Source organism: Stegodyphus dumicola, chromosome 3 (genome assembly GCF_044657685.1).
Source record: "Stegodyphus dumicola isolate Sdum_Otavi_A_Nest chromosome 3, ASM4465768v1".
Lineage (NCBI taxonomy): Eukaryota > Metazoa > Arthropoda > Arachnida > Araneae > Eresidae > Stegodyphus > Stegodyphus dumicola.
This window is the reverse complement of record NC_140770.1, coordinates 157,890,689-157,912,062: the sequence shown is the minus strand read 5'-3', so window position 1 is coordinate 157,912,062 and position 21,374 is coordinate 157,890,689. Positions and strand designations below refer to the sequence as shown.

At 34.6% G+C, this 21,374-nt stretch overlaps 1 protein-coding gene across 1 annotated transcript in view; it reads right to left on the bottom strand.

Moving 5' to 3' along the window:
• The window catches only part of LOC118195509 (sortilin-related receptor-like), a 195,337-nt gene that overhangs the window by 8,170 nt on the left and 165,793 nt on the right, over positions 1 to 21,374 (bottom strand). The window contains exons 38-40 of the mRNA XM_085813545.1: positions 17,966 to 18,243; positions 14,490 to 14,683; positions 5,972 to 6,172 (exon numbers count right to left, since the gene is read on the bottom strand). Of these exons, the coding sequence (XP_085669671.1) occupies positions 5,972 to 6,172; positions 14,490 to 14,683; positions 17,966 to 18,243 (673 nt within the window). The remainder of the gene's footprint in view (positions 1 to 5,971; positions 6,173 to 14,489; positions 14,684 to 17,965; positions 18,244 to 21,374) is intronic.

The following is a 21,374-nucleotide window of genomic DNA, read 5'->3' as shown; positions in this document are numbered from 1 at the left end:
GATGAAACTTTGTAACTGAACAAGAAATTATGTGTAGCTAAAAAATTAAATATAATATTGTTTACCAACTCAAATAAGTAAATATTAAATTTTTTTAAAACTCAAATAAGTAAAAGTAAATTTTGATTCTCTTAAGGTCATAAATGCTACAATATTTCACAAACAACAATTAAGTATTTTACTTTAATAATTTCTATATGTCTTCTTACTAGATTTGAAGTGATGATCTAAAATCTGCAAAATTCCAAAATCTGGACTTGCCGAAGTTCTGACTAGTCTGGCTATTCAACTTTGTACTCACTGCTTTTTAAAAAAACTTGTGAGATGGGTATTATTAATTCATAAATTTATGGATCAGCAAATAAGCAATTCGCAGAAAATACTAAATTCTCATACATACTTATATATGCGTGATATTTTCCAGCAGTTGTGAAGAAGCTTGGCGTAATGTCCAGGCATTTCTGTAGCAGAGTATTAGAGAAGTAACCAAAGAAGACACATGATTTCACTTTTTAATATTTCATATCTTTATTTCAACTTCAGAAGCAGATCAATATTCGTTACTAAATAAGATTATTTTAAATTTACTGCATCATAGAGGAAAGGAAGATGGGATCAGCAGTGTAGATTTTAACAGCACAGGGAGAGGGAAGCTTCTGTCCGCAAAATGCCGCACATTCGTTATTTATAGTAGCAGTTACATAATAGGCACGAATGTTCTGGAAAGTACTAGTCTAGGGAGAAGATCCTGAATTGCAGAAAGTTCATTAAAGGTTGCTGGTTCGCAAAGAGCAAAGCCATCCTATTTTTTAGATTTTACACACACACACACACATATATATACGAGGGTTGGAACTTTAATAGTGGCAACTATTTATTTACAAGGCATACAAAAGTGATTCATCTCACCATGTTTTACAGTCCTTCAATATAGTCGCCAGCATTGTGTACAACCTGTTTCCAACGATGTGGAGTCACAGAATACCTGTAGCAGTGCCTTTTTTGTTGATAGTTTGAATTGACCGGTCTATTGCCGCAAGAATCTCAGGAACAGTTTGGAAGCGAGTGCCACGAAGTGGTTCCTTCATCTTAGGAATTAAGTCATAGTCACAAGGGCTTAGATCTGGGGAGTATGGTGGATGGTAAAGCACTTCCCAGCGCCATCGCTTGAACAAATCAGTCACAGCTTGCGCTGCATGCGGCCGAGCATTGTCATGCAAAATGAGAGGAGCGTTCTGCAGAAAGTGTCGCCGTTTTTTTCTCAAAGCTGGTTAGAGATTGTGCTCCAAAAATGAGCAGTAATACTGCGCAGTGACGGTCTGCTGTGGGGAAACGGTATGCATTAGGATGACACCATCACAGTCGTACACGAGAATCACCATAACTTTCACATTGCTGGGGTTCTGATGAAATTTCGAACGTCGTGGTGACCCGTGATGACGCCATTCGTTTGATTGGCATTTCAGTTCTGGCAGGCACAATCGGGCCCAAGTCTCATCCAACGTAAAAAAGCATCTACTTCGCGCTCATAGCACTCCAGGTGGGTTCGGGCAGCATCGTATCGTAGCCATTTCTGCATTTCCGTCAATTGATGTTGAAACCATTGTGAAGCAATTTTTCTCATGGACAGGCATTCCTTCAGAATGTGCAGCACAGTCGTATCCGCTAATCCTGTTTTGTCCGGCCAGCTGATGAATCGTTTGGCGGCAATCACTGTCCATTAGTGCGGCAACAGCTTGCACATCTGCATCGCTGACACTCGAGCGGCCTGGCCGCAGCATGTCTGCCACGTTTTAGAGTCCTTCATTGAATGCTTTCACCCATCTTGATACGGTTCTGTAAGGCAATGCAGATTCCCCACAAGCCTCTTGAAGACACTGTCGTGCTGTACGACCTCTGGCACATTCAATTTTTATCCAACATCATTGTTCTAGTTTTGAAAACATCCTGACAACACTTACTTTAGACCGCGAGCTAATACAAGGATCCGTTCTTCGCGTCACTCCGCATGCGTGTGACGTAGGAAGGACGAGTCTTTTTGCTGAGAGGTAAGGTAGGTATGTAGTTCACATGTGGTATACGCGATATTCTTTGGTTTTGTTGCGTAGCGCTTTTTCAGCTGTGTTGCCACTATTAAAGTTCCAACTCTCATATATACACACACACATATAAAGTTTAAAATTTGCACACTCAATACCCAGACCATTTAAAACATTTTTTCCTTATGAAGTCTAAGAATGAAGAAGGTAATACTTGAGAAAAAAACAGGTATGCTATAAAAGCACTTCCCCTCTGGGTGATTTATGGCCCTATCACTTTTATGGACGCGCGCGCTTACCCGGGACAATTCCGACAAACGAGATTCTAGTATCACGGCTTTAAGCAGCAGGCTCCCGAGAAATGTTTTGTCTAGATAGGAGGAACATCTCCCGGCTACGATCAACATTTTAAAACTTTTCCGAAAATGTTCCGGCTGGAGACGTGTTCCTCGAACATTCAACCAATCAGACGAAAGTTCTGCTTCTGAAGGATCACGGGCAACTTTCAATACGGCGGTGACTCTCACTGTGAAGTCATGGACGATGGAAATAGAGGCCGATTTAATTATTGTTGTTTTGTTGTAATAATATAAGTGCCTGCGTCATTTTTAAAATGTTTATATATTCATTAAATATATAATCATGGAAATTTCAATGTTGACAGTATTTCACGACGTTCTTGCAGTTCGGATTTGTTTACAAATTGTTCATCGCCAAAAGTTCGCCAACTTTGTCGTATTTCGTGCCGATCGTGTATTATCACTTATATAATAGAATTTTATTTCTTAAATTTAAGTTGAATAATTTTTCAAAATCCGTTTATATATGCATGGCTTTTCTCCTAATTACTTATCTTTTAAATTGTTAATTGCATAATCAGTGACACATTTTAAACAGCATAAAAGATGTATAAAAAATAAAAAAAGAAAAGCATAGTTTATGTAATAATGAGAATACTCATTAAAGTTGTCTATTATTTACATGTTATTAATGAAATACTTTTTGGATTATAAATACATTAGAAACTATACTTTTATTGTAAATGCTGCAGATTGAAACATTGGAAATTTGTGGATTTATTATTATTCATGATGAAAAACATTTGTATATACATTCATTAATATAAATCTTATTCATTACATTAATACTAATAAATATATATTAACAACTTCTAAACCATCGCATCTCTCTATCTGTATGTAAATATATGACTTATTAGATGTGTATATGTAAATATATGACTTATTAGATGTGTATATATATGTATGTATGAATACAAAAATGAACATTGGGAAAAGGTTTACTTGAAGTTACTTTTAATTCACATAACGATCCTGTAATTGGCAGCAACTGTAGTCATCAGTTCTTTCCAAATTATTATGGATATGTAATAATCAGTTGAAAACTAAATGAGCAGCATTTAAGGACTAAAGAGTGTACACATTTTGTTATTGGTTTAATTCATAATTATATCATATGTATGATCTACGTAATATAAACATGACTAATAAATAATAAGAAATGTAACAGCTGTGCATTTATAAGATTTGATTACATAAAACAGTGCACAACTGATTATCACCTTCATATCTGTTTACATAATGAATTGTACTTTCCAATTAAGTGCACGGGCCTATTAGTGGCCGAAGCGTCGTTGAACACTGGTAGTTCTGTCTCAGGTTAGAATGCCGCATACGAGCTGGCTACATGGGCAATTTCTTGGTTTTTCCCATTTGTAACTGGTATACGAGCCACTTAAAAAAAATCTTCTACAAAGGGATCCCTCCTGTTGTTATCCCTCGAGGCTTTGCGATAATCACATAAAACAAACTGAGTCCACCAGCGGCTGAGCGGTAAAGTCGCTGAACACTGGTAGTTAGGTCCGAGGTTCGAATCCCGCGAACGGCATGGCTGCATGGGCGTTTTCGTGGTTTTCCCCATGTGTAATGTGTATACGAGCCAGTTTCCCTTAGAAAGTCCTCACGAAGGCATCCCTTCCCTTAGGCAGATAGCCCTAGTGTGCTTTGCTGTAATCTGAATAAACCAAACCATAAAACAAACTCATGATGTGAACACCTAATTTCTAGAGTTGGTATAATTAATGTGTTTTAGGTATATTACCAAGCGTTCTATGGGACGGTAAACAATTTGCACAAGTTTGATTGCTCATGTATTCATATGCTTTATTTGATCTTCATTTTGCTGAATAGTATCTGCTGGCTGTGAGGAGGTAAATATCAGCCATATAGATTTTTCTTATAGAAGGTTTTTTTTTTTTTTTTTTTTTTTTTTTTGTTTGTTTGAATGGACAGAACAGTAATTATGAGCCATAAAGTTAGTCAGAAAATGCTTTCACCAGGTCACAAATTTTCCAGTGAGCCATCAAATTTTCATTGAAATGCAGACAACAGAAAATACACATAAGCGATGTGTGATAAATAGACTTATCCAGCACGCGTTTTTAAACTATTCTTAGTGTATACAGAATTTGGCTATCACTGATGTAACTGATTGCTATAACCAGAAGTGTGTTTATCTGTTACATGAAGTGCCAGAGTGGAGATCAAAGTGATTAACTTGATAGCAATCACCTTTCTATTATCTTCCATTACTAACAATAAAGTTTAAAACGAAAAGCGTGTGAGCGATTCAAAACAACACGAAGAAGCGAAGTCACTTGAAAGGAAACGTCACTTTCGCCAATCTGAGCGATAACTGATTCTTGTTTGGCTTTCAGCCTGTTTACCAAGTGAAGATGGTAACCCTATTTCGCCAAAGGGCGTTTCTCAGAACTGTTGCTGCAAACGTTTTGTTCCGGCAACAAATATCGTATGTGATAAGGGTTTTAGAGTTTTGTATGTCACTTTCTGGCAACTGTGGGTTAGGGAATCACACCCTGTCAAATGAGAATACACGATTGACATTGAACTGATGTTAGCCATTACCACAAGGTAGCATTTTTCTATCCAATCCAAACAATAAGTGAAGTCCCCTGACATATTTATATGGAGTGGGTTGCTGTTCATACTAGTTTTCTTTTGTTGGCATAGCAGTAGGGAAGGGAAAAAGAATCAAAGAATTATTTTGAATTAACTTTCTGATTTGAAGTAGCTTATTATTTTTCTCAATGTTTTATTATTAATCTTACCAAAATTACAGTTTTAGTAAATGATAGCATCTCCATTTTACTTTTCTATGAAACTATACACCTAAAGTAACTTTTTAAAAACCAATGCCACAGTAAAACCATCCAAGAATTCAAAAAATAATTTAATATAAAATCTGATGTGTGGGGCATTGCAAGGTCATTAAAAGTTGTGTCTAGTAATATTTTTTAAAATGCCTAGCATAATTTATTGTCAGCTAACAAATTTATAATGATAATGAGAGCTGCAAATCTGCAAGTTTTCGGTTATAGTAAGAAAAAGAAAATTTCTGAATCATGGAATATGAGAAGAAATGCTAAGATGATATAACTGAGGTCTTACACCATGATGACATTAAATATCAATCAAATAATGGAATGGTGAATACCTGTAATATATTTTGAAGCTGAGTTAATATTGCCAAGTCACATTTTAATTTCAAGTGGTAATTATTAAGAAAAAGTTAGAAAAAAAAAAAAAAAAAAAAAAGGTAACTTTCTTTATACAAAATAAAACTTTCTTAAAAGAAATATTAAAAAAGAATATTTTTAGTGTGATAATTTTTCATTTTCCTAGAATTAAACTGATGATTTAAAATCTGGAAATTTCTGAAATCCAGAATCGCCACAATCAAGAATTCTCGATCTGGGATTTTGTTCTGAAATTTTTTGGATCTGGGATTTTGTGAAAAGGATATCCAATTCTTGTCTGAACTTTTTTTTAAATATTAAAAACAAATTATTATTATTCAAGATATTTATTATCATTTTATTTAAAGCCACTTACCTAATTCTTCTCCAGTAGAAAAGGTAGCAGCTCCCGATCTAGTGTCATAATGGCTATTTGCGAAAGATAAGAAGCTCCTTTGCAGACGTCGATGACGTACAACAAAAACTCCTAATGTGCCGACAAGTAATATAAATACCACAGTTACACCAACAATGACACCAACAAGACTAGTCTGAGTCAAAACAACAGCAGCATAACCTGAAATTGAATTCAATGTTGCTTAGAAATTTTAATACTGGAATAACATATAGTTTCCATTTAATGCATGAAGTAAAAAAAAAAAAAAATGTTATTTGGATTATAAACAAGATTATAACAGATGATACTACATTTTAATAGTGATTTTAACAGGGATAACACTCTTACTGATGAGATGGCTAAATGACCAACAGGTTCAGCCACTCTGAATGCTTGAAGAGAGAATGTCTAACCATTTAAGAGATGGTGGTAGAAAAACATATGTAGAAGTTTTCAGAACATTCCAGATGCTTTTAGAACATTTAAAGCCCTTTTTGAATAAATTTGGTGGTTGCGGTGTAGTGCTTTCTATCAAGTCTGGTTAGCATTACTCCTAAACACAATGAAGGAGGCGGGGGAACTGAAAAGTTCATTTTAACATCTTGTGATATTCTAGGTTACCCCTCAGATAAATGCATAAAATATAGAATATTTTGAATAATTTTGAAACTGTTACCAATTAAAATTTTTTAAGTGAGATTAGCACTATTTTAAGAGTTTTTTTTATCACACTTGGTACAAATAACTGACAGTATTGTATTTTACCGAAACGAATTTGCCCAAAATGAAAAAGTTATGCATCCATGCATTCACTGAATTTTATATTAATAGAAGGAAATTTTTCAATTTTTTTCCTTCCTAAAGGTCTAAGGGTAAAACTCACTGTCTTGCCAATGCCAAGATGGTGGCACATGCTTGTCTGTTTTCCAAATTTTATATCAGAAGCACAATAGTGCTTATTTTTTAAACACCACCAAAAGCTTTCAAGCTTTTTTCTTTGCAGGTTAAAACTCCTATCAGTTGGATGCCTGCTTCACCATCATTGAACTAAACTGAACTGACAGTAGTGTAAAATTTTGCATATGAATGCAAACATTTTGCGATAAATGTTATCCTGATTTTATACACAAGTTTTACATTTGAATTTATCATTTCCTTTGAAATTAGAAAACACAAACAATCCAATATTTGAATTTAGTGCATTTTGTGACATAATCCTGATTTTATTCTCACTACATTTCAATTTATGATTTCCTTTTAAATTAGAAAACACAAACTCAATGCAAATTGAAGGAACACACATTGAAGGAAACAACAAAAATTGTACATTTAGCGCACATCATAATGAGATACAGGAAGGAAAGCATTCTGTGCATCATTTAATTGCTGAGCTTTGATTACTTGAGTTATAGGATAATCGCCATTGTTGTGATGAAACTGATAGCTGCATTCAGTGCAATTGGTTATCAAAGAATATCTCTGTTTCTTAATTGTTATTAAACCATTGATCAAACTAAGTTTAGCTAACAATCAACGTTTATTAAAAAACAATGTAAGTGACTACACGTTTTATAATTATAGTTTTTAATTGAAAATATAATTTCTAGCTCATAAGATGAGCAATTTAAAAAAACAGGGTAAGGGGGAAACTGATGTGGAATGCTGCATTTTTAAGGATAATTGGACATTTAAATATTTAATTGCAAATATAGAGTTCTTATAAAAGCTAGTTACATTGTTGCACATAAGGTTGCAAAGCAATGCAAATCTTGTTCTGACAGTGAATTTGTGAAGGCATGTTTGATAGATATTGTTGAATTATTATGCCCTGATAAGAAACAAACATTTGAAAAAAATGTCTTTGTCATAAAGAAACCTTGTGAGGTGAATTTGTAATATTTCAAATTTATGTGGCCAATTAAAATTAAAATTGGAAAATTCCTCTTACCATGCACTGGCTTTAGATGAGTCACATAACATTAACAGTACTACTAAAACTTATAATACTTATTCCAGGTGTAAATCAAATTTAAAATAACAGAAGAATTACTTTCTATATAGCCAATGAAAGACACAGTGACTACGGAAGATTTTTTTTATTGCTCTTCAAGAAATATTGCAGAAATACAATATAAAATAGGAAAAAAACTGTTAATATCAGAACTGATGGATGTCCTAATTTGACAGTGAAAAACATTGGATTGTTAAAAAAGAATAAGCGACAAAATAAAGAAGATTCCAGGAAAGATTCCTACATTGTATTATTCATCAGGAACCCTTTATAAAAGAGTTTTAAAACTTAACATGCAATATTGGTTGTAACGAACAGTACCGATCTTAGACCGTTGGCTGCCCATGAGCAAATTTATACTTGCCGCCCTTCTTTACAGAAATATATTATGCTTGATAACCATTTTAGCTGGCCATGTGCTATGCACTACCTTGCCCCCCCCACTAGGATCAGCCCTGGTAATGAAGACGGTTAATTTTATTTGTGGAAGAGTTTTAAAACAGCGACAATTTGTTATATTTTTGCAAGACATTGACTGCGTGTTTACTGATACAGTACAAAGTCTTTAATCCGATCTCGTCGGAACTTCGGCGCTTCCGGATTATAGATCATCAATTTAAATCTGGTAAGATGGCATGCAGAAATGATAAAATTAAAAATACAAAACCATAATTTATGAAATAAACAGCGATTATGATCAAAAGGGTATCAAATTATCAAAATTTTGTGCTAATACTTTCTCTTTAATTCTATAAACAGACACAATTTCTTGTTCAGTTACAAAGTTCCGCTGTTCAAGCCCTGTAATTGCTGTGCCGAGAATACCGACTAACTTATCAATCGAAATTTTTTCGTTTTCACTAACCTCTCTGTCACTTTCTTCATGCCTTTATCCATTTTTTGCAGCAATTCCACTTTTTGTTTGATGGACATTGAAACATGCTTTCACTTTGTAGATCCTTTGTCAGTTCTAGAATCTGAAACTCTTTTTGACATAATCGAAAGTTCAAGCTTACTTTTTATAAAATTGCTCTATCAGTCTGCAAAAAATAATAAGCCGTATCCAATTAGAAGATTAAGGAACAATGCAATCTGCAACATTAACTGAAATAGATAATTAGATAATTTTAGCCTAGCTTATACCGTCCGTTATATATTAAACACGCATGCGTAAAGGTTTTATGCACATGCGTTAACACTACGCATGCACAGAAAGTTTGTAGCTTTGAGGTACGGATCAAAGACCTTGTACTGTACTCCTTACCACATGGAAATACAGTGGCTTAGTCTTGCAAAAATGCTAAAGCAATTCTATGAATTGTTAGCTGAAATTATTAACTTCTTATGTGCTAAGATGCTATGAACTACAAGATGAACATTGGCTGAAAGATTTTTTCTTCTCCAGTGATATGTTTACTAATGCCACATCATAAACCACTAGACTAAAACTATTTTTGCAATTTCCAAGTAAACAGTTAACACATTTTTCCCATTTTGCAAGGAAGAGAGAAATGCTTGAAAGGTAGTGATTTCAAGAAGTATGAAGCTATAGTGACTTGTACAATGAATTTATAAGAATTGACAATTTTCAAAAGATTTAGAAATCAGTTACTTTATCAGTTTATCAGAAAATTTTTCATTAGTCTGATAAATTTGTCTGATACTTAAAAACCAATTTGCAGAATAAAAATGGAAACAGAATTTTATGATTCATTAAAACATGAAATGTTAAAAAATATTTAGCATTTTTTGGATCTACCCACCTGTGTGAAGCTACATTTTCTTTAATAAAAAATACAAAAGCAAAACAAGATCATGAATTACAGAAGAAAATTTAGGAGCTGTTTCAAGAAGAGCCATGAGTGATTTGAATCTAAATTTCGAAGAAATTATTGATCACGAACATACTAATTTTAATCATCCTCACTAAATTTTTTATTCCTCGTTTAATTTTTCTTAAAATTCTTTTCTTGTTTCTACTATGTATAACCGATTTCAAGTAAATATTTCATTTTTAGTTTTAAATACATTGAGAATTTGGTATACCTATTAATTAATTTTTTTGTTTATTCTATTTCATTAAATTCTTCAATCTTTTTTTTCAATTTAATGGTGGGTATATGCTTTAAAAAATGAAATTCTTTAATCTAATCTGGCCTGTGTCACAATACGAAAAATTTCATTTGGCTCAATGACGAAAAATGTTACCCACCCCTTTTACTCTATTTTTTTTTTTTGCAATTTTCACCGACTAAATGCGATTTGCAACCCCACCCCATGTTCTATGGTAATTTCTCATCCTCTTGGTACTTACAATCACCTCTCTGAATTTGTTGGTTGAATTTGGCAGCAGCATCTGTGTGTGTGTATATAAGTATGTATGTGTGTGTATATATATATATATATATATACAGACGGAGGACAAAATAATGCGAACACCTGTGAAAAAGTATGATGTATTTCACATCTGCAGTACAGCCGCACCACCTGCAAAAGAAGTCTGTCACCTAATGAGTGTGAAGAGGAAGGTATCAGTCTTTCAACAGCAATCAACTGCGTTGCATGCTTCGATCCAACTGCTGGTGAAGAGTTGAAATGTCAGACCTGTCAGAGTTATACAGAGGAATGATAGTTGGAACTCGTTTAAGTAGAGCATCGGTTATGGAAACAGCATACCTTGTGGGGTGTGCAAGGAGTACGGTATCAGCCGTTATGACAGCGTACACAAAAGAGGGTACGACAACGTCTTCAAAGCACAACAGTTGCTGAAAGTCAAAACTGGCTGATAGGGATAGACGGTCTTGAAGCGCATAGTAGCCCAAAAGCACAAGCAATCATTATCCGAGATAACATCCAAAATGAATAGGCATCTGCAGGACCCCATTTCAACAAAAACTGTCAAAAGGGAACTTCATGCTGCGAACATTTATGGCAGAGTGGCAATTTGTAAACCGTTGGTGAAAGCAAGCGACACCAATAGTGCAGAGATCACCAAGGCAGTGGCAACAGGTAATATGGTCAGATGAATCGTCATTCATCCCATTCAGACAACCAGACACGTTTATGTCTGGAGAACGCCCAAAGAAGCGTTTCATCCCAACTGCCTCTCGCCGATTGTGAAGCAAAGGGGTGGCGCCATTATGGTATGGGGCGCAATATCTTGACGCAGTCTTGGGCCACTTCTACATAGGAGGATCACATCCAATCACTATCTAAACATTCTAGGGGATCATGTCCAGACTGTATTCCCTGGGGAGCGAACAATTTTTCAAGATGACAACGCCCCTATCCACACTGCTAGGTGTATTCAAGAATGGTTCGAAGAGCATGTTGATGCAATTGAACATCTCTCTTGGCCCCCTCAGTCTCTGGACTTGAATATTATTGAACATTTATGGGCATATTTCGAGTTCAAACTTCGTTCCCGATTTCCACCTCCATCCAGACTTTTGGAATTACAGACCGCTCTGCAGGAGGAATGGCTTAATAATCCTTTAAATATTGCCCACGACATTTATGCATCTATCCCACGTCACATTCAATCTGTACTTCAGTCAGAGGGTGGCCCAACCCCTATTAAAAAGGGTTTTCCATTAATTCACAGGTGTTTGTATGTTCGTATTATTTTGTCCTCCATCTGTATATCTAATTAAAAAGGAAAAGTTAGAACTATAATGAAATATGATAATTTCTTCTTTATGAAGGCCCTAACCAATTCTTTCACCAGATAATTTCATATAGAAAAAAATTATAATTTTTCATTTTATTTCCGACTTTTCCTTTTTAATTTTTTAATTTTCGGTTTAGCAGCATTTGAACAGATTCATCTCTTTGCTTTTTAAAACTTTATTTTAAGAATTCTTTTTGGACTTTCTTAAATATTATATATGTACATACATTATCTACCAATAAGTATTTGGACACCTATGGTAGAAAAGAAAACAAAATTTATTCATATTCAATACTTGGTAAAGCCTCCATGAGTGGAAATCACAGCCTTGACCCTGCAGGGAATGCGTTCATAAGCCCTCGTATGACGGCTATTGGTATTTTCTTCCACTGAGCTTGCAAAAGGCATGCAAGTTCCTTCACCAAAATGTTGGACGGTTGCTGCACCCCTTAATTCAGTGATCCAACTTGTCTCAGAGGATCTCAATAGCGTTTATGTCTGGGTTCTGACAGGCCAGCCCATTCAGTTAATCCCACTGTCTACATATCAATCCATGGTGGACCTTGCAACATAATAGCTGCCACTGTTGATTTGAAAGTAACATGAGTCCATCCCATAAAATTGCCACAATGTAAGAAGCACACTGTCATCCAAAACAATGCAGTAGGCATTGTCATTGAACTTACGATGAATTTGGAACAAGGATTCCATTCCATACAAAGAGAAACACCTCCAGACCCTGCCATCTGACCAGGAGAGGGTGAATCTCGATATGTCGCTCCAGATAATCCATCTCCACTAATCTACAGTCCACTGTAGACGTGCGTTGCACCACATTAACCAAGCAAAGTGGCTGGACTTTGTGATTAAAGGCTTATAGGAGGCAGCACGGCCACAAAAACCAAGCAGGTGTGCTTCTTTACAGGGGTAGGTCATCGAAGCAACACTTCTGGATGCCTGTTGAAACTTCTGGAATATGTGGACCATTGGTTGGGTGAGGTTCTTCTAAATTTCTCTGGGCAGAACCTGTCAGTCTCTATTTCCCAGTTTCACGGGTCCGCCAACTTGGGGCAGATTCCGACAATTGCGGCTCACTTTCCACTTCTGAATCACATTGCCCACTGTCGATTTTGGGTATTTCAGCTCACTAGATATGGACCTTAAGGATCAGTCATTTCTGTGACACCCGATGATTACAACTTTTTTGCAATCAGATAACTCTGCACATTGTAGCATCTTGCATGCGACTAATGCCAATGTTGTTTAATACATGATATTGAATGGCAGAGGGCATGATGTACATCAGGGCCGCAGATAACAGCATTTGCGTGGGTGTCAAAATACTTATTGGTAGTATTATAATTTAATACATAAATATACACTGCTCGACATTGAAAATGCAACACCAAGAAGGAGCGGTCAGAAATTTATGCAAATTTTAGAGTGGACGCACATCACTGAATTATGCGAATGATGTGAAATGCGCAGCTCTCTGATGCACGTGAAGTAAGATATAAGGGAAGGAACGTACAGAATGGGCAATATTCATGTCGTTATTTCTTCCAGATGAATTATTGAAGAAAGTTGGTTTTTGTTCCGGAGGATACGTGTAATAGGAGAGAATGCCAGGCCGCCATCCATTAGATAGACGGTTTTACGAGGGGTATGGTGATCGGACTGAGAAGAGCGGGTTGGTCCTTATGTCAAATCACAGTTGATACCCACATGGATGCAAGCATGGTGCATCGGCTATGGCGAACATGGTTGAAACAAGGAAATGTGGGAAGAATGAGAGGTGCAAGTGCAGCCAGAGCAACGTCAGCATGTGTGGAACGACACATCCGCCGACAAGCTGTGGCGGTCCCGCAATTCTGCAGCATGTACAAGATACCCTGGATGTTCCCGTGTCGACCAGAACCATTTCTTGTCAATTGGTTGAACGTTGCCTGCACTCAGGGCGTCCATTAAGAAGACTGCCATTGACCCCACAGCATAGACGGCAACGTTTAGAATGGTGCCGAACTGGAGTGATGTGGATGACAGAATGGCGAAACGTCGTGTTCTCACATGAGTCATGCTTCTGTTTATCCAGTGACAGTCGCCGCATACGTGTGTGGAGACAGATCTAATCTGGCAGTAAATAGGGAACGCCCCACCGTGCGACAACGTGGCATAATGGTTTGGGGCGCTATTGCCTACGATTCCAGATAACCTTTAGTTCGTATTCAGGGCACTATGATGGCCTAACAATACTTGGATAATGTACTGCGGCCAGTGGCAATCTCCCACCTTCAGGGGCTGCCTAATGCAATTTTTTAGCAGGATAACGCCCGACCACACACTGCTCACGGCTGCCAACATGCTCTGCAAAGTATACAGATGCTTCCCTGGCCACCGTACTCTCCTGACCTGTCACCAATCGAACATGTGCGGGACGTGATAGGACACCATTTGCAGACTCTGCCCCTGCCTCATTCAGAAGATGAACTGTGGCAAATGGTTGAAAGAGAATGGAGAACTATCCCTCAGGACACCATCTGCACTCTTATTGACTCTATGCATAGACGTGTTTCTTCGTGCATCGCTGTCCGCGGTGGTCCTACATACTACTGAGCTGATGCCGTTCTCGCTCTATATTCTGACTATCATTTTAAAATAAAGATCACTTATTGCTGCTTGCTGTCTCTGTCTTTTTTCCAAATTTCATCACTTTCTGACCACTCCTTCTTGGTGTTGCATTTTCAATGTCGAAAAGTGTATATCAAAACAAATATTTAAATATTTACATCAAGAAAATTCATAAACTAAGAAATTACTTTCATCACTTCCAAGGTCATATTCATCTGACAGGGGACCATGATATCCATGTTCATCAATTACATTCACTGCTACGTAAACTTTGCTCCAAGAAAATGGGTGGGAGTGCAAGAAAAATGGAGGCTTTGTTGTATTATACTGATATGCTTTTTCCATACTTCTGTCATCACTTAACCACACACTATAAATGAACCTAAAATACAAAAAAGAAAATCAGTTAGAAACTTTACCAAATTATAGTAATTTGGGAAATTTTGTGCAAAATAACTTACTATTATTAAAATGCAGAACGTGCTGCATGAAGTCAAACTCAGCGATGTTAATTTATCATTGTAATTTTGTTTTTAAACTTTCATCTTTTTTCTGCTGTTACATGCAAAAAAAGATGAACTACTTACAAACTAGAAAAACTTATTCATCAAAATTATGGATTAAAAATTAAACGTGCATTTAATAATGATAGTTTTAATGGCAAATATTGATTTTACTGTATGTGAGGCATGAAAAGTCCCCACTGCAAATTCTCTGGTTCCAACATATTTTGATCCAGTAAAGCTGAAACATTTGTGTCAAAAAGTGAACACTAATATTTACTGTATACTTTGGATAATTTTTAGCAGCATTTATTTTATTTTAAAAATACCAATTTAAAAGAAATATAATTAAAAAAATAACTAATTAACTACTATAAGAAGAATTAAAAACAATTTTTGATTTGACTGTTGAGAGGTGTATAGGTGAATTAGATTAATTTACTTCTACAGTGAAATTTCTTTAAGATACTATTGGTGAATTTTCCTTATGATTACATTACTTTCAGAATTAATGAGAAAATGTTAACATTTAAATTCTAATAATGCAGAGATAAAATAACCTATTCTTCTCTTCAAATCTTCTTAGGCAAAACTGAGTAGTAGTTAACATTTATAACAAGTGTATATGAAAATGAAAGCATTTTTAATGTTTTGACATTACAGTATTTAAAGGCTAATTGCAAAAGTGACGCCTAAAAATTACACATTCAATAATTATTTTTTATGTAAATTTTGAAATTGCTCAGCAGTTACTTGGAGACAGATATTTCAGTAAAGGAAATTAGTGAATGCACTCATTAGGAAATTTTTAAAACGACCAACTATTAACGAATATGAGTGACCTTTAGAAACGCTACATTATAAATTTAAAGGCTTGAGTGAAACCATGACGGTGCCTATTCTTATAAAAAAATTAGACAAATCTATAAGACGCTGGAGGGCAAGAGAAATGAAATGAGATGAATTGGGTGTTGTTTCTAGCTTGCTCTGGTGCAGCCCACAAAAAAGGCCCTAGGGCGACATAAAGTCTGCCAGGAGGGTCGGGTTGCGTCCCTCATATCATATCATGAATTGGGTACTTTAAACAAATTGTTATCATCCTTACAAACTCAAGTGTAACATTAGAAAAATCTAAATGTATTCAAATTATTAGCGATAAGAGACAAACCATCAATGCTCAATATGTAAAAGCATTGAATTAATCAAATGCTCTAAATTTAACACTATATTGCTGCAGGAAAAGATCAATTCTGTAAAGTGTAATACTGTTTATCTATGAACTTTTCAACCAATACGTAAAATTGTTTAAGTGCCAAAAGAAACACAAATCTTTTGCATTGTTGAACGAATGCCAATCAGGCATAATTAATCAAAGCACTAGAATATCAAACATTCTTTCGGTTCAATCCTGCCCCTTTATTCCAAGGGAAGTAGCTATGTCTTAAACTTCAGTTATTGCTAGTGAAAACCAGCAGCAACCGTTTGGAATGGCTCAATTAAGAAAAGAAGATTTGCAAACGAATTTAGCTGTAATTAAAGAGGAGTTACTTTGTAAAGCAGCAGTCAGTGTTTCAAATATATCAACTGTATCATGAATATATTGTGTCAGAAATATATCAACTGTGTCATGTGCTGCAAGATCCCGGATATCAGGCATATTTTATTATACAAGACTGTACAGCTCAGCTTCCACACATACTAACGGAATTATAAATTTAGTCCCCCCCCCGTCTTTAATTTGAATTTAAGGAGAAATCTTTGTTATGAGCAAAATTGTAGGCACTCTGTTCCATTAACTGATCCTAAACCCATGAGAATTAAACAGATTTAGTTCTTGTGTATATTTCTTTCCATAAATAGGATTCCACTGATATCTATGGTTCAATGATCCTGATTGATTAACAGAACTTTCAACTGAAGATAAGCTCAACCAAGAGATCCAGTGTTCTAGTTAAGCTCAACCAAGAGATCCAGTGTTCTAGTTAAGCTCAACCAAGAGATCCAGTGTTCTACCAAAAGAAGCACTTAACAAACAAAGAAAACCAATAAAAACAATGACTGGAATCAATGAAGTTCACAGCATTTTAAACAGCAGCATATTCATCGTGGACAAGACCGATTTGGTGTTTGAGATTTAGGAAAAACCATGCCAGCATTCTTCAAAACAGAAATAAAGGTTTCTTGACTACAGAGGAGTTTCCTGATGCTGAAAGGCAATTCAAACTCCTACCAAGGCATCAAACAATCAATTGCAATGTGAACAGTTTTAATTGTAAAAGATTTGTGCTCCATCATGACAATACAGGATCACATACAAGCCTCATAATCTATTAAAAATTATCGGACTTGGATGGGATGTGTTTTAACACCCACAATGTTCACCTTACCTTGCACTGTCTGACTTTCACTTGACTCAGTTCCTTCTAAACTCTTTGGTACGGTACAATGTTCAACTGCTATGCTGATGCTGTAAATCAGCACTTCTGTAAGTTTTTTGGTGATAATCATAGGTATTTCAACGAATGAGGAATTAACTTATTAAAAGGTGGTAAAAGGTTTTCAAACAAATGGGCAGAACATAACTGATTAATCTTTGTTCGTTATGTAAATAAGTAACATTTGAAAAACACAGAAAAAATAAGTCATGTTTTTCTGACAACCAAATACTTAGGATGGAAACACCTTAAGTTAAAAATGTTAATCTGATAAGTTTTTCAATTTGTGAAAAGTTTATTAAATGTAACTCCATATACCTGACAGAGCTGGACTAAGCCTGATTATGGACAAGGACAGGTTAAGACAGTCTATGGTGGCACTCACAGTGTTTGTTGTTTTAGGGGCATTTCTGGCCCACTTCACCCCATGGTATAGGAAGGGAAAAGCAGGATTATAAGGAACTACAAATGACCTTAGAGCCCTACACCTGGGCCCAAGAGTAAACAGACTATAGTCAAGAAGCATGCCCATTTGTACCAAAAGTGGAGCTGCAGACATAAATATATTTATTTCACCTGAATTCCATAAGAAAATGAAGAGTGCACAACTGCCTAAGAATTTAACAATTAATCCATTTCTTCCTAATCACATCAGACTGCCTTTCAAATAGTTTAAAATTATACATATATTTTGTTTAGAGTAAGTAAAAAAAAACATATTTTTACTTGTGATCTTTCAAATCCTTTGGCCATTTCACTTCTTGCCATGTAACATAAATAGTACCATTTTTTTCTCGTAATGCTTTCACTTGGGGCACGACAGGCAAAGGAGGAGCAGTGAAAAAGACAGGATCAGTAGGTATAGAATTTGGTGCATCAGTTTGGACTTGAACTGAGTAATTCCCACCATAATGGATGACATAATGGAAAAATATTTTGGTGTCAGTTCGAGCAGCCAACCCAATCCAGTGACTTCTTTTCAGCACTAAATCTTTTATTAGGACCTAAAAATTTTCCAAAAATATTTTAATTAAAATTATGTTTAACAATATAATATATTTACTATACAATTTTGTTTATTTTCATATATAAAAAAATTCTGATTTATTTTGAGCTTTAATTTAATCATTTATTTTTAGAAAAATTTGTACTTAAATTCATTTCACAAATAGCATGAATAAATTTTCTGGGTCTTTATTTTTTATTTATTATTTGCTCCCATAAAAATAGTTTTGAAATTAAAAAAATAAGATAAAAATGTAGTTTATATAGCACTTCCATATAAAACGAAAAGAAGAAGTGTAACTTCATAAGGCTTTTTTTAATAACATAATACACAATGATTCTTGAGCAATGTGTGTTTGAACTGTGCGGCTTTAAATTATGTGAAAATTTTATATCAATAAATGTGCTGAAGATTTTTTAGAGATAAGCATCAGTTTCAGAAACTTGCAAATGAACCACTTGACCAAACGACGCCGAGAAAAATAAATTGGGTACAAAATGCCATAATCTAGTTAAGACAAAACAAAATAATCTAAGTTAACATACTAAAAACTACACTTAAAACATTACTAAAGTGCATCCTGAATGAATAAAAAATAATCAGTAAATATCTGTACATCTCATCATTTACTATCATAATATATGCATAAAAACTGCTGCAAAGACATTCATTTTTGGCATCTAATATTTGATTTAAGAACAGTTAGCTTCCTCATGCAAACTGAGATGTAAATTTAAGTACTGACATGTTAGTCCTTGTTTATCGCAGTTAATCAATTCCAGACTCTACTGCAATAGGTAAACTTTTGGGAAGTAGGATTCCTTATTTATTAATTGAATATTATTATAGTTACAACATAGAAAACCTGTTTGTGAACTAAATACATTTTTTGGAATTGTTACAGACTCTAGACATGAAATTATACTCTTTAGTCATTATTACACTTGCAACACCCAATATATTAGACAAAATAAGAAAAAATAAGATGTTACAAATATTGTATTTTTATTATTATATGTTTAATTACACACAGCCACTGACATATGAAAATGACGCAACTTGTCTGATGATGAAGCAAACAAAGAAAAACAAGGTTACTACTCCTCTGAAATATGGCACAAACTCAGACTTTGGAAATATTGTGATAGAGTGAAAGCACAAATGCTGAAGAGACTTTACATACTACTATTACTGTATTTCTTTTTTTAACGAATTTCTTACATAATAGCTTTATCATCTCAGTTATTGCATCTTAAAAATAAAGTATAAACAATAACCGCAATAAAGTTTAGTAGTTAGGTTTTGGGAAGTCAGACGTGGATTTTCAACACCCACAGGCAGATGGTACCTTAGAACTTCTCGATATTCAAGAATCAAATGAATTCACAATATTTTAAGATGCTGGAAAGTTTCAAATATGCTTTACAATTATGTTTCATATTAGTTACCTTTAGTATACTTACAAATATACTATATTACTTTACATACTCTACATTCATATTTTATAAGAACTTTTATAATAGTTTTGGAAATTCATACAAAAATTGAAAGCTTATTTACATGCATACCGATACCACCAGTCAGCACAATCTGAAGACTTGGACTCGGAAAACCTACATGTCCACATGGAAAGATTTTATCTGTGGTGACAAAGACTCTAAGCTTAACACTGACAAGCAGGCAGTCAAAGTTTTAAAAGATAAATGTCATGCCATTCATAGTACATCTGGATAGTCAAATTCCTACAGCTGCAGCAAACATCCTTTCAATTTGAACCAAGGCTAGTTATCTATTTCTTTTAGCAAATGCTGCCAAATAACAGTTCTCAGAATCTGTTGTGACATGCTTTCAACCTTGACCTAGTTGCATGCATTCATCACCAGTACATACACAAGCTTGAAATTAGAATGTGAAGCAACCAATCAATTACGATAGATTTCCTTAATGGACTTAACAACATAAAGCATCTTTTTATAGATGTTACTTTAATTTTCCTTGCCAATGTATTTCTCACGTTAACTGAGAACCTTCTATAGGGCACTGGCACTTTAAATTTTAAAACGAACTGCCAAAATATATAATTGCATTTACACTACTAAATGGAAAAATGCAAAATTTCTTAGAGAAAAAAATTCTTTTAAATAACTGCAGAAAGAAATGAAAATCATATTTCGAATTAATTCCGCTGTAAACCTTCAAAAGACACAGTATTTTTTTTAAAGGTGAATTTAAAATATAAAAAAGGGGAAAATCAAGGGCATTTCAGACAGCTTTATGCATTAACCACTGTACCAGTTTGCAATTCACAGCTGGTTTCTAGGAAATTTGTAACCCAATGCATCGCTACAACTAAACATAAAATTTATAGGCAATTATAAATATGTAATATTCTAAGTAAACACAGACATTAATTTTACTAAATTTTCAAAGAAAGTCATCAATAATTTTGAATTAGAAGATGTATTTAACAGAATTATTAGTTTTATATATGTACACGCAATTATGGATGAACTGCGGATTTAATGGCGTATAACTTGGAAAGACTACAATGCACTAAACACGTAGCAAATACAAGCCATCTCTTTAAATATAAAACAACTGAAATAAGGTTTATAAATGCAGCTAAGTTTCCAATACATGATTACAACTCACAGATTTTAAGAAACAAAACAAATCTTTAAATGCATTGTCTAGCTACATTTCCATTTTAAATGACTGCAGGAAACAAGAAACAATTACTAAAGCTTCCTTTCATTTTGTCCGATAATTAAATTTCAGTTTTCAATACAATCTAAACATCTATCAGCCACTGCACTGCCATATTTACTGTTTCAGCTTAGAATAAAATATATGACCTTAGGAACTGTTCTGATCTGCAATTGACTCCGATGGCATCTGGTTAAAGGACATTCAAAATAATGGCAAATTTTTGGCATACACACAGATATTCAAAACTGCTGCTCTATGATGAAGCTGACTGATGGTATCATTACCTATATATATAATCCTCCTAATGCTCATATATATAAGCATTAGGAGGATTTGGATGACTACAAATGTTATTTGAAAGGGAAGTTATTTGTCTTGAAGTAAAACTGAAATACGAGACATAAATAAGACTTAAATTAT